The 15,084-nt window shown below is 41.4% G+C and overlaps 2 protein-coding genes across 5 annotated transcripts in view; both read left to right on the top strand.

Moving 5' to 3' along the window:
- LOC135695491 (PIH1 domain-containing protein 1) overlaps positions 1-15,084 on the top strand; it is a 179,264-nt gene that overhangs the window by 81,029 nt on the left and 83,151 nt on the right. The gene's annotated exons all lie outside the window — the stretch shown is intronic.
- Positions 1-15,084, top strand: part of LOC148960574 (uncharacterized) — an 86,663-nt gene that overhangs the window by 16,562 nt on the left and 55,017 nt on the right. For 2 of the 3 annotated variants that reach the window (XM_089109751.1, XM_089109749.1), the window contains exon 2: positions 10,504-10,580. In XM_089109751.1, coding sequence (XP_088965877.1) covers positions 10,504-10,580 — 77 coding nt within the window. Of the gene's footprint in view, positions 1-10,503; positions 13,136-15,084 lie in introns of those variants that run through there. The other variant, XR_016143952.1, reaches the window with a different exon arrangement.

Below are 15,084 nucleotides of genomic sequence, written 5' to 3' on the forward strand. Positions count from 1 at the left end.
CAACATAATTAGAATTTCAGTCGTTATATGAGTAAATTCTCCGTTATTTACTTTATTTTAACCAGAATCCTCATTCACCGAGCTTCAGACTCAGTGTTTATGTAAACAACACTTCACATTTAACCTGTTCACAAAAGAACTTAATATAGACAGTTTGCATCTTGACTTAACGAATTATAAAAAGCGCTGTAAACACTAATGAAAATATCAACAGTTACTCTTAGAAATTAAAGGCCTGTCGTCTCTACTCATATCACTAAAAGTTCATACAATAGAAGTTGTAGTCAAAAGATTCAATGTTTGCTAGTGGTTTTGCCTTGGTAGAACCTGTGCTTTTGTATCACTGCCAATCCGTTAGATATTTAGCTGATTTTGCTTATGTATTTCACGATACTTATTCAAGTTACGTCATTCAAATTCTAAGGATAGATCTTAGAGATGACGTCTCTTTTGATCTCTGTGCCAGATCTATAATGAACTTTACTGTTTGCCCCTCTGTCATATCATACATGCATTGCTTTATGCGCTATATAATCTTGAGTTGTTACTGTTAGCTCTACGTGCTTAGGTGTGTTGAGCAGAACAGTTGCAAACAACTTAAAGACATCACCAAGTCGCTCATTTATACTATCGTTTTGAATCACCAGCAAATATTTTAGCAGGTGCATTCCCTTCTTTTCTTCCTTCTGCAAGTAAGTTGGCTGACGTTTTCTTAAAGGGTTTTCAACTTCCATTGTTCGTGAAAAGAATTCCCACAATTTCAGTTTCAGCTTTTTGCTTTTCGACCATTGATTGCAGCTTTTTCGCTTTTTTCGCGATTTTTGTCTTTTTACGCCGTATAATTAGGTTCATCAAGAGAACATAACGGAGAAGGAAAATCACCACCATGGACTTTCAACTTAGAGACATTTCTTTGGCAAGCCGAATGTAGAGGACCACGAGTTTAAAAATCCTATTTGGAAACGTTTGAAGATCAGCATTGTGCAATGTTTTTTATCAAGAAACCTAGTACCAGACGCACTTAAAATCTGGCAGTACAGTAAATCTCCGCATATAAGAACTTCCTTTTTTGAGGTTCAGGCTGAAGTAGGTTCTTATTGGAAAGGTACTTACATTATTTTCAGGGTATGAAGTCTCTTTTTCGAAGGATCCCTTATTTGAAATTATTGAATTCATCATCAAGTGATGCATTCAACCCTGTTTTTTGCCTTTTGGCAATGTTATTAATGTCATAATAACCAATTCTAAGCTCAGAATCTCAACAAAGATCTTGGCTATAAAATAGGAGGGGATGTTCAGTCTTTGACAGCCAACACAAACAAATATTAACAATTATTTTGCGGAACAGAATTTGAGAATGGCTTTTAAAAAAGCAAAATTTCTACAACATATTGGCTTAAAGCTTTTTCGTCTGACACTCTTCAGAGCATAAAACGTCAGAATACGAAAGAACACGATGAAAAATATATACCCAGTTGTGGATTGAAATAGACCAATCAGAAAAACGCAAGCACAAGACCGGTATAGTTCACCAATCAGTGCCGCGAGCCTAAAGAAAAGTTACCACTGGAGTCTAAGAGAGAAAACGAACTCCTTCTGTCTACACAATGACGGCTTTTTCGTTTGTTTGTTGATCGACTCCAAAACTGCTAGATGGAAGGACGACCGGGCTCTGCCAATTATCCGAAGCATGTCGTCATTATAGAGTTTTGCACAATCTGGGTTGTCTAAAAGATGTTGACCGATGGCAGAATCACTAGCTTTAACAGTGTTTCTAGACCTACAAGATCAAGGAGGCTGTTCTCTTTGAGGGGCAGTTTTGTTTCTTATGTTGGAAAGAAAATGCTATTTTATCCTATCCCCCAATCTTTGGATTGTGCGACCTACGTACCCAGAATCACACTGGCACGTAAATTCATAAAGGACGGAACTTTTTCAAAAATTCATAAATGACGGGACATAAGTCCCACTCAGACCTATCTTGTCTAATGATTGGTTCAGCACAACACGAACTGGCTCAGGGAGATTGAAAATTATAAATTGAATTACATCTCTCTGCAATTCCAGGCGTAGGAATCACGAGATGTGGTCACATCGAGAGGAAGGACCAGGACACTGCTCGTTAAGCATAGCTTTTCGGTGTCCTAAAGACTACCTTCGGGTGCTAGGTGAAAACAAATCAAATCGGTTCTAATGCTTTTATTTCATTTTTCAACATTTTGATTTTGCTATAAAAAAATATGTTAAAAAGTCAAAGTAATTTTAAAGTTCGCTTTCTTTAAATTGTATAAAATGCTGAAAATGCACAACTAAAACTTTTTGTACTGATTGTGATTTACCTCATCTTTAAAAATCTGGGAGTATATAAGGACCATTAAAAACTCTATTTTGTTGACCTTGGAATAAGAACCTATTATATATTATCACCTGAAACAGTTCTTAAATACAAGGTGCATACTTTAAGAAAAACCGCCTCTTGGTTCTAATTTTTGTAGGTTCCTATATCCGCATGGATTTACTGTAGTTCTTTTTTCCTCATATGACCTACAAATTCTTAGAAAACACTCCAAATTGTGTCCTGAATGTAATTTTTAAGCACTTCAGGTTGTTTTAAGTGATAAAAATTTTTACAAAATTTTCCAGGTTCTTTGAGGCTTTTTCACAGGCCCCGGGGGTGACAGAATTTTTTAAAAATGATTCAGTTCTTTTTTTCCACAAATGATCTACAAATTCATCGAGAACACTCTGAACGTATTTTCAAGCATTTCAGGTTGTTTCGAGTAAAGAAAATGTTTTTAAATTTTCAGATTTTTGAAGCTTTTTTGCAGGTCTGGGGTGACAGATTTTTTGAAAAATGACTTGGTTCTTTTTTTCTACATAAACCTCCAAATTGATCGAAAACACTTTAATTTGTGTTCCAAACGTCTTTTCAAACATTTCAGATTATTCCGAGTAAAAAATATTTTTGAAAAATTTTTAGGTTTTTCAAGTTTTTTGCAGGTCCAGGGTGACAGATTTTTTGAAAAATGACTTAGGTTGCGAGAAAATGACTGCAAAAAATACTCTGAAGCACATTTTTGCTTATCTAAAGGGCATAGTCGCCAACGATTTTCTGATCGCTTCGCTCGTAGGAGACCATTTTGTTTTTCCACAGGGCCTTCAAAACCTCTTGACGGCACAGCTCGCATCTCTATCATTGTAGCTAGGCCCCCATAAACCACCTTTCTCAACCTTTCTGAAATCTTTGTTAGGATGCCTCTTCAAATCGATGTCCCCTCCCACTTTTCTAATGCTTCCTTTTCTACGCCATTAATTAAAACGTTTCAGCGAAAAATCCGAATGAAGGCATAGCTATTTCAACTGCTACATTTGCAGTAGCAGAGCCATTTCACCAAAACATGATGATGATAGAAAGTATAAAATTATATGTTTTGCCAGCACATTTGCATCATGTTTATTCTTTTGAAAGTGCCCTACAATGGCTTGGCATCTGGGGTAAAAGTAGAACTTTCCTTGTCAGTGGTGGGGGAACTCATGGGTCCTGGCGGGGCAATTCCCCCATCATTGAGTATGCTATAAAATATCCTGCTTTCAACAGGTCAACTGATGACTGAAATCATCTTTAGTTCTGTAAAAGGATTTTCTGCCTTTTGATAGTTTTAAACTTTTTGAAAACAACAACGTGGGGCAAAGGGCGCACCGGGAAATTTGTCCCAGTGGGCCAGTCCGCTTCTGCTCGCAGTCATTTACATTAGAGTTTGCCTATCATGTGATAATTTATAATTGCAAGCTTTCCTATTTGTGTTAATGTTCAAGTTTGCAAAAAACTAGTTGCGATCGGCAATTAGCCTCTGTCCCAGACCCTTAACTTGAAAGTAGAGGGTCTGTGTAACCACAGTCAATAGAAAAACTCTGGTCTGGAAGCCTTTTGTTCTAACTCTTTATCCTTGAAAAAAAGTATTTTTAACCGCGAAGACAGCAACTCTACCACCAGCAACACTATTCAAAACCAAATTCTTTCAGACAAGCAACATATTTAGAACAGCAATATTCAAAACCAAATTCTTTCAGACAAGCAACATATTTACAACAGCAATCGTAACACGACAAAATTATCTGTAATTGACGTTATTCTAACCAGAATCTTCATTTGTTGATCTTCAGACCAAGGGTTTATATACACAACGCTTCACTTTTCCCTGTTTACAAAAAAATTGAAAGTGGACTGTTTGCATTTGACTTAACGAACAATGAAAGTCGCAGGAAACAATAATAAAATTATTGATAGTTACGCTTACGTCCCGACTCATATCACTAAAAGTTCATGCAGTATATTTTGAAGATGTTGATGTCAAAGATATGAAGTTTGGTAGAACCTGTGCTCTTGTAGCAACATCAGAGCCACTCCGTAAGACATTTAGCCGATTTTGAAAATATATTTCATGATGCTCACTCAAGATAATAAACATATCAACAGTTTTTTGGTTGTACAGAACTTGAAAAAAAGTCGTCTTTCCATCTAGCAGTTTTGGAATCGATCTACATACAAACGAGAAAGCCGCCATTGTGTAGACAGAAGGAGTTCGTTTTTTCTCTTGGAATCTAGTGGTAATTTTTCTTTAAGCACGCGCCACTGATTGGTTAACTATACCGGTCCTGTGCTTGCGTTTTTCTGATTGGCCTATTTCGATCCACAACTGGGTATATATTTTTCATCGTTTTCTTTGGGACCCTTATTCTGAGAAAGTGTCTGAGGATTGATGTTTTATGCTCTGAGGAGTGTCAGAGGAAAAAGCTTTTAGCCAATATGTTTTAAAATGTTTGCTTTTTCAATGCCAAAATAAGCTTACCATAATCCGGTAATAGAAAGCACACGCTTTACGAACAGATGCAGAGAAAACTGGCACGTTTTCCAACTCGGGACCTTAAACCGCATGGGCAGTAGAAAAGTTACCCAGGTTCAACCCTGTTTTGCATTTACACTAAATTTTTCAAAACGAACCCGGATCTAGTCGGCCTGGGTTGAGTCGGCCCAGACTGAGTCGGCCCGGGTTGAGTCGCCAGGGTAGAAATCACACTTCAGTTGCTTCTTTTGGTCGCTCTATAAACTTCCACATCATAGATGGAGAAGGGGTGCTTAAGCCCTCCACTTGATGCAAAAAATGCAACTTTTTAAGAAGTAAACCACTAGTAAAGATACTTTTTTTTCGGTTTTAGCAACTCCCTTTTTTAAACGCCTATTTTCGGAATCTAGCAGTTTGAAACTCTTATTTGCACTTTTATATTTGTTTTTGGTTTGCTCAAGATGTCTTTCATTTTCATAATTGCATTTTTGACATACCTATACGCCTTTTGATGTCCTTATATCCAGCTGTCAAGAAACTTTCAGCAATCTTCAAGCTGTATGACTTGTGTCCTTATTTTGAGGTTACAATGAAGTGTCACTCCTTTCTTCACAATGACCATGCATTCTGTCATTATACATATACCAAGCAGTGTATATATAGTTTGCAAGTTCAATCTTATTATTGGATAAATTTGAAAGGTGAAGGCGACTCATCCTGGAATATCGCATTTGAAAAAAATAACTCGAGAGAGCATCATCAAATACATTTGTGAAAGCAGGTAAATGTCTTACAAATTGGCTGTGGTATGGAGACAAGAGCACAACCTCTTTCAAGGCAACTCCGTTAGCAACCTCAAATCTATTGACTACCTCTTCTATTGAATAAACTTCAAGTGATATGAGTCGGGACGACAGGCCATAAATTTTTAAGAGAAACTGTTTATATTTTCAACAGTATTTTCTAAAATTTTCACTGTTTGTTAAATTAAAAAGGAAATGGTCCATTTCAAATTCTTTTGTAAACAGGTTAAATATGAAGTGTTGTGTTAAACATAAACACTGAGTCTAAAGCTCAGTAAATGAAGATTCTGGTGAAAATAACGTAAATAATTGAAAATTTAGTCATGTTACGGTTTTATTTCTAATTATGTTGCTTGCCTTTCAGAACTTTGTTTTGAATAGAGTTGCTGGTGGCAAATGCTTGTTATATAAAGCTGTAATCGTTCTTCAGTTCAAATGTTGTCGATGACTTGTAAAAGCGCAATACGAACAGCAATTTGAGTTCCGATGCGACGAAAATTTGCACTAAATGCCATCTTCTGCTACAGTGTGACTGGACAACAAGAACATCTTCTGTGCTTGCAGCAATTGATTCAGTGTGAAGATACATCTCATCCACATCTCATGTATAGCACAGATTTCTGGCAAACTTTAATTGAAAATCATTTCCTTGATCGAGAGTCAACTTAATGCAAGGGAGATTGATTGGACATTATCGAATACTGATCACGTGAAAAGAAAAGTTAATATCACACTGTTTCTGACGATACAAGACCAGTGCTTCCCTGACACACACTTTGTATAAAAATGAACACGACATTGGCACCAGTTTCTGCATGCAAAAGTATTACCCCAGATGTGTCTCAGTTGTCCAAATCCCATAGACTTGCAATGTTCTCCTTCAATGCAGCACTGATACCAATTACTTTAGTTTCCAACAGTGTCGTGATTATAGGCCTACTTCGATCTAAATCATCCGGCTCAAAGTTGTTGATCGTTTTTCTTTGCATAACAGACCTGTTAGTTGGTGTTTTATTAATGCCTCTAAGTAGTGCCTATATTCTCTCTCCAGTGGTACATAGCAGCTGCAAGGCAAAGTCTGCCATACAGTTTCTGTCCCACACCTTTCTTTTGTTAGACTTTACAACTGTCTTAGCTATCGGCATTGAACGGCTTATAGTTTTAAAGTATCCGATGCAAGACTTGTTTTTTCGATGGCAAGCCGTTCGTAAGTACGTCCTGATGTGTACTATTTTCTGGGTTCTGCTTTTTGCTTCAATCGTCATTCTTGTAACAAATAACAGTGACGTCTACTACGCCGTCAAATTTGCGTCTTTCGCTATCTATGTGGCTATTTTAGTAACGTTAGTAAGCTGTTATGCGATAGTCTGTCGCCATGTGCGAAACAGTGTGAAAAAGTTGTACAACGGAAATGACAACCATATACAGTCAAGATCTAGACAACTCAGACATAATATGGCCCTAGCAAGATCAGTCAGCGTCATTCTTTCTTTCCAGCTTTCAATGTGTACACCATATTTCATTACTATGCTTTTCTGGAATTGGGAGATGTTCAAATTTGGGAAACCAAAACAGCTCTCAAGCACGATCCTGGTTTGGACATTTTTGCCGTTGCTTATAAATTCAAGTGCAAACGCATTTATTTACTCGTATTACAATAGACCGTTAAGACAGTATTTTGTGCAAACATATTCCTGTCTGTTTCGATTCATTCCAAGAAGAAAAGAGACAAGAGGTAATACTAACGAAGAGGGAAATACTAAAAAGACTAAAGAATCTAGGTTATAAATTTATAAACACAGTACAAAGCACCAACCGCGGAAGTGACAGCTATGAAAATGATAGTCTCACAGAGAAATGGCACACAATTGCATAAATTGAAGCCGCTAAAAAGAAACTGCTGCATGAAATCTATAGGACTGTTCGTTCCACGTACATACATTTAAGTTTGGAATATTATTTGGAATAGTATAAACATATATTAAAGTATTATTATACTCGACTTTTGTAGGGTCCAGGCCCTCGACGTGTTGGCCACGTCACGCATTGTTAATGTAACTTCATTCTGCTAGAGTAGTTAGAGAGAGGTCTTATTGTTACGGACTGATAGTGTGGCTATTCGTCAAGAAAATTGATTGAATTCGTTGTAAATAGTTTTTTATGTTATTTGACTCACGCACCACACCAAGAAGATACTAGAGCTGAGTGTTTATTGCTCAATAGCGGAAACGTATTCAGATACACATCTGTATTCACTCTGCATAAGCTTGTTCACGTTATTTTTCTACTCATTCATTTCTTAACATTCTCATGACCTCATCTCATTAAACAGGTATCCTCTAAGTTTCTAAAACAAAACACATTCGCTAATCTTTATCCTTAGAGGGCCTCTCCAGCCAAAAAAAAAAATTTTTTATTGACTAAAAAGTTAGCATCTAGTGCATGTGTTATGGCAAAGTCGTTGTTTTTGCAAAATTCCAATTAGTTTAGAAGTTATAAGGCTTTAAAGTTGCACCTTTCCGAGAAAAAAACGACAAAAGCCGAATCAGTTTTGTGACATTCTGACGTCACAATGTGCGGCCCTCGTTCGCCATGAATTTCGTATATCTTCCACCGAATCGTGAAGGAGTCATGGTCACGCGTTGATAACGGCATCTAAATCTAGAGCAGGAGCTTTTTAGGATCGAAAATATAAAATGTTTACAATCATTCTAAGTTTGCGGGTCGGAATGTGTCCATGCTGTGTCACGACTTTGTTTTGATCACCTGTGTAGGCCCACAAAGCTACGGCTTCCTGTTCTAGCTCTTCCTTCGCGTATAATTAATCGAAATTGACACTTCAGTTGTTCTCCAGAAACGATGAACAACTAAAGGCTTCAGAATTGACATTTGAAATGCTCAAACTAAAAAGCCGGTGGAACAGAACTGAGAGTACCATCACTTGCAGTGTTCAATTTGCGAATCGCCGTCGTTCGATTCGGTTTGAGGCGAGACTAACAAAATACACTGTGACGTCAAAATTGCGTCACAGTGTCACCAAACCGAAAATTTTTTGTCGGTAAATTCAATTCAATTATCGAAATGCAAGAGCTTATATCTCACAAACTGTAAAAAAAATCGAAAAACAAATAACGAATTCGTGATCAGCAGGTTCAACTCCTTTAGATTAGCCAATAAAATGCAAGTGCAAAAAATTGGCTGGAGAGGCCCTTTAACTTTCTGTTTGCTACGTTATTCATTTCACAATTCTTAACTTCATCCCTGTAAATTTGAGAATATAGTGATCATATATCGTAATTAGTATAGCTAAGGATGCTAATTTTTTGAATTGGATGTTCCATCCAGCTCAACAAAAATTCCGACAGCCAATCACGTGCACGTAGAATAAAACACGTAGAATATAACAGTTTTTGTTGTCTAGTTGCACTGAAGCAGAAGCTGAAGCTGGCAAGATGATTAAATGGAATTACACCAGAATCAATTATCGAAAGGCTTTTGAGCTTTAAACAATTCGCTTGAGATTTTTACTATTTCCTATTCATTATGGTCTCATGTGCCCTCCTTTCTCACGTTTTTCTTGTATCTACTCTACCAGTTAATGGACAATGCGGGAGTCTTTCGGCCTCCTGAGGACTTGACTTATAAAGCTAGGGTGAGGTTTGTGTTTTGTCGCGTTTTCATTCCCTTTGTTAATCTAGGGGTATTTGCGGTTTTGATAAAGTATGGATCTCGCCTTGCTTGCATTTACCTCATTCAGTTTTGATTCTCAACCATAGACGTTTCGATGAGGGCTAGCTTTCAGATAAGTCTATTGATTACCCGCCAGGTATGCGTTTCTCTACTGATAAATCAAATATATTTTCTAACTATTTTAGATAATGCTTCGGTGTTTTTGCAACTTTACCTGATACTGGTACGAATTTCAGTGTTCGAGGTTCGTTCGTAGAAATCTTTTTTTTGTCACCTCTATGGCACCAAACTTGGCTAAAATTCAAACCCACCCCTGAGTCTCACCGGGAAACACAAAAAATCAATGCAATGTGATAACTCAGAACATGATTTGCTACAACAAAGTTAAATACAAATTAGTAGTTGATGAAGTGCTCCAGCTTTCTCAGTGAACTTTTTCGCTCATGTTGTAACTGCAGATAATCGCTCCACATTCATTTCATAATCCAAATTTCTTCAGTAGAAATTATTCACGGCCTCGTTAGCAATACTGTTTTTAGATCGCCAAGACGGATAGATAGGTTTAATGTTTTGAGTTTTCCTGACCCAGTCTGTAGCTTGTGTCCCTTAATAGCCGTTATTCTATTGTTCCTGGCGCAAATTATAAACAGCATTTGAAGTTTTGTTTATTGATGGTGTTCATGCCTGGAGATTCAAATTTTTGCAAACTACACAAAGTTTTAAGCTTACAGTAAACATTTTTCCATTTTTCCATTTTTCGATTATTTCTCATTCAAGAAGCCGTAATTTCAAGGCACAGAATGATACCAAATTTGAAACTAACAGGTATTTTGAAAATGGAGAAAATCCCATCTAAACGAAGGTTTCAATAATTTCCTTATCAAAACTTTTATTTGAGGCCTGAAAATCTCTTGACCTGTTAAGCCGATTATCATTGCTTTGCAGTTGTGGTCGCATGTCTCATTCACAATATCGCATGGCACATATATGTATCCCATCTATGGCTGTGTTTATTCAAACAGGCTTAATGATCTTAAAGCTTCAAGTGACTTGACCCGGATTACACTGTGGTTTCAAGTGACTTGACCCGGATTACACTAGTGTCCCTTGCAAGTGCAATTAGTAAAACCCCATTTGCTCTAGAATTCCATTTTCTCTACATACAGGTACGAAAAAGCTTTTTTGGACCCAAGGAACCAATCGAATGGCCCAAAACTTTGCACGCAGCCAGGACATATCTCGGGTAAGCAAAGTATCTGAAAATTTGTGTATTTGCTCTGGTCCGTCTTTTATATACAGCTTTGGGAGGGAAGAAAAATTATTTTTCAATTTTTGACAGGGTATAGTTTCAAGGGGAGGAAGAATTTAGAAAATTTGAGACACTATTTGGTAGCTTAGGATCTGCGCTTTCTATTGATATAAGTCAGATCTTGATACCTCAAATGCCAGGGTACAAAATAGCTTTTATAGGTGGAACAGTCATTTAAGCAATAAATGTGCCTGGAATGTATCATTTTACAATGTTTGCCAATTATTTTGATCTGCCCGGAATAACCACATTCTTGTGCATCGTATGATGTATAGTTTAATCCGATTCCGTTAATAGTTTGGCCTTCAGGGAGAGCAAACCAAATATCGTCTCAAAAACGTTCACCGTAACCTTAAAGTGACTTCAAGTTGTTGCTTTTTTCAAGTTCTCTCTTTTAGTCTTTTACTAAAGGTTGGTGATAAGTCATTTATGGAATTGGTTGTAGATTAAGTTAACTGACGATACTTAGCTGATTATTAAAAAAGATTCTAGATTATTTCTCCATTGAAGTTTTTCCAGTGTTTAGATGCCTTAAAAAGGGTTTCTAAATTATGCTAGATTCGCAAGACCCTTGTGGCTTGTTTGTTTCTAAGGAATCTATACTTTGCTTCCCATTTCCTGGAATGATATAAGGTTTCTAGCCTTCATTGACGTACATTAGCGCGGAGATTTGCCTACTGTCCACCTTTATGAGCAAAAATTATCCTGTAACTTGCCTTTGAAGGGAGGACTGTTTCCTCAAGCCTAAAGAGTGGAAGTGTGCTATTGAGTTCTTTCCTCGTGTTATGCTCCGTGGCTAGGCATGCGAGCTGAAATGGTCGTAGAATTCGCAAATCTTTCACGTTGATGCCGCTTAATCTGCCACCGCTTCGGGTTCCTGAATATCTTAAACGTTTTATTTTTACCATGCAGTGATGAATAATAGAGTTCTGAATCCGCAAAGAAGAATATTTTGCTCTGAATATAGCAGTAGGTAATTAAGAAGAACGATTACAACTTTATTTAACAAGCCTCTACCACCACCAACTCTATTAAAAACCAAATTCTGAAGAGCAATCGGCATAATTAGAATTACAATCATAATACGACGAAACTCTCAGTTAATTACTTCATTTAGACCAGAATCTTAATGCATAAAACACTTCACATTTATCCGGTTGACAAAATAAATTAATATACACAGTTGGCATTTCAATTGAACCCACAATGAAAGTCGCCGTAAATGCTAATGAAAATATAAACAGTAACACTTAGAAATTAAAGGCCTGACTCGTATCATTAAAAGTTCATGCAATAAAACTTGTAGTCAAAGGATTTGAAGTTTTGTAACAGTTTTGATTTGTTAGAATCTGTGCTCTTGTAGCAATATCACTGACAATCCGTTAGATATTTAGTTGTTTTTGAAAATATATTTCACGATGCTCACTCAAGATACTGAACTTTACAGTTTGCCTGTCTGTCATTTCATGTGTACATTGCTATAAGTGCTATATAATCTGCGCATGTTACTCCTCCCTTGTATGAATCCTGGGGCCCTGGAGTGGATCCGTTTGGAACGCAAGAATGACATATTTGGAACCGCTCAATTTTCTCTCGTGTAAACAAGGTCTTACTTGATTTTGCAAATATGTTTCACGAAGCTCACTCAAGATAGTGAACTTTACTGTTTGATTTTCTGTCATGTCATACATGCATTTCTTTATGCGCTATATACAGTAAATCCCCGCATATAAGAACCTACAAAAATAACAACCTAAAGGCTGTTTTTCCTAAATTATGCATCATGTAATTAAGAACCGGTTTCAGTGTGATAAAATATAATAGGTTCTTATCCCAAGGGCAAAAAATAGAGAGTATGAATACGTATTCATTTTTTTAACTATTTGAATGCGTAAACTATCACAGCAAACAACGCTCTGTTTACGCCATTTCTCACTTATGCTAAATCATGTAGAAGCCGCATAATTTACGCATAATTAATTTTCCCATAGATCCTAGGAAAACGCTCGTACGGGATTTTGTTCTCGGTTACACAGACCCTCTACTTTCAAGTAAGGAGTCTGGGACACAGGCCATAAAATTAGGGCTATCATAAGAACATAACAGAGAAGGAAAATATCAATAGTCTTAAAGGAAATTGTGTTGAAACTGACTTTATGAATGCACGTGCATTCCTCATGAAAACCTTTCACTGTTCATAATGGCGGGCCAGCCTTCGAAGATACCATAATTCAGTGATAGAAAGCACATGCTCTACGGAAAGACGCAGGGAAAAATAGCGCTCTTTCCAATTCGCAACCTTAAACCGCATGCGCAGTAAAAAAGTTACCCTGGTTCAAACCTGTTTCGCATTAACGCAAAATTCTTTCAAAACAAACCAGGGCTGAGTGGGCCAGGGCTGAGTGGGCCAGGGCTGAGTGGGCCAGGGCTGAGTGGGCCAGGGCTGAGTGGGCCAGGGCTGAGTGGGCCAGGGCTGAGTGGGCCAGGGCTGAGTGGGCCAGGGCTGAGTGGGCCAGGGCTGAGTGGGCCAGGGCTGAGTGGGCCAGGGCTGAGTGGGCCAGGGCTGAGTGGGCCAGGGCTGAGTGGGCCAGGGCTGAGTGGGCCAGGGCTGAGTGGGCCAGGGCTGAGTGGGCCAGGGCTGAGTGGGCCAGGGCTGAGTGGGCCAGGGCTGAGTGGGCCAGGGCTGAGTGGGCCAGGGCTGAGTGGGCCAGGGCTGAGTGGGCCAGGGCTGAGTGGGCCAGGGCTGAGTGGGCCAGGGCTGAGTGGGCCAGGGCTGAGTGGGCCAGGGCTGAGTGGGCCAGGGCTGAGTGGGCCAGGGCTGAGTGGGCCAGGGCTGAGTGGGCCAGGGCTGAGTGGGCCAGGGCTGAGTGGGCCAGGGCTGAGTGGGCCAGGGCTGAGTGGGCCAGGGCTGAGTGGGCCAGGGCTGAGTGGGCCAGGGCTGAGTGGGCCAGGGCTGAGTGGGCCAGGGCTGAGTGGGCCAGGGCTGAGTGGGCCAGGGCTGAGTGGGCCAGGGCTGAGTGGGCCAGGGCTGAGTGGGCCAGGGCTGAGTGGACCAGGGCTGAGTGGGCCAGGGCTGAGTGGGCCAGGGCTGAGTGGGCCAGGGCTGAGTGGGCCAGGGCTGAGTGGGCCAGGGCTGAGTGGGCCAGGGCTGAGTGGGCCAGGGCTGAGTGGGCCAGGGCTGAGTGGGCCAGGGCTGAGTGGGCCAGGGCTGAGTGGGCCAGGGCTGAGTGGGCCAGGGCTGAGTGGGCCAGGGCTGAGTGGGCCAGGGCTGAGTGGGCCAGGGCTGAGTGGGCCCGGGCTGACTCGGCCCGGGCTGACTCGGCCCGGGCTGACTCGGCCCGGGCTGACTCGGCCCGGGCTGACTCGGCCCGGGCTGACTCGGCCCGGGCTGACTCGGCCCGGGCTGACTCGGCCCGGGCTGACTCGGCCCGGGCTGACTCGGCCCGGGCTGACTCGGCCCGGGCTGACTCGGCCCGGGCTGACTCGGCCCGGGCTGACTCGGCCCGGGCTGACTCGGCCCGGGCTGACTCGGCCCGGGCTGACTCGGCCCGGGCTGACTCGGCCCGGGCTGACTCGGCCCGGGCTGACTCGGCCCGGGCTGACTCGGCCCGGGCTGACTCGGCCCGGGCTGACTCGGCCCGGGCTGACTCGGCCCGGGCTGACTCGGCCCGGGCTGACTCGGCCCGGGCTGACTCGGCCCGGGCTGACTCGGCCCGGGCTGACTCGGCCCGGGCTGACTCGGCCCGGGCTGACTCGGCCCGGGCTGACTCGGCCCGGGCTGACTCGGCCCGGGCTGACTCGGCCCGGGCTGACTCGGCCCGGGCTGACTCGGCCCGGGCTGACTCGGCCCGGGCTGACTCGGCCCGGGCTGACTCGGCCCGGGCTGACTCGGCCCGGGCTGACTCGGCCCGGGCTGACTCGGCCCGGGCTGACTCGGCCCGGGCTGACTCGGCCCGGGCTGACTCGGCCCGGGCTGACTCGGCCCGGGCTGACTCGGCCCGGGCTGACTCGGCCCGGGCTGACTCGGCCCGGGCTGACTCGGCCCGGGCTGACTCGGCCCGGGCTGACTCAGGCTGGCTTGTCTTGAAAGAATTTTGCGTTATTGCAAAAGAGGTTTGAACCAGGGTAACTTTTCTATTGCGCATGCGGTTTGAGGTCGCGAAGTTGAAAAGGTTGGCAATTTTTATGCGTCTTTCCGTACAGCATGTGCGTTCCAATGGCATTTGCAAACTCAGTCTCAGCCCAATTTCCTTTAAAGGAGAACTGACACAAAAAATAACTTTTGCTCATTCGATGCTTACTTCAAATCTGGAAAAAGTTTTCTTCATAGATTCACCATTTTTCTGATATTTGCACTTTTATACGTTTATTACGATCTTGGAAAACGCAGTTTTATCATCTTACCCCCCCCCCCCCCCCCAATCTGTTATCCAATCGG

The sequence above is a fragment of the Rhopilema esculentum genome, chromosome 2 (assembly GCF_057945365.1).
Source record: "Rhopilema esculentum isolate cy_ngs chromosome 2, ASM5794536v1, whole genome shotgun sequence".
Lineage (NCBI taxonomy): Eukaryota > Metazoa > Cnidaria > Scyphozoa > Rhizostomeae > Rhizostomatidae > Rhopilema > Rhopilema esculentum.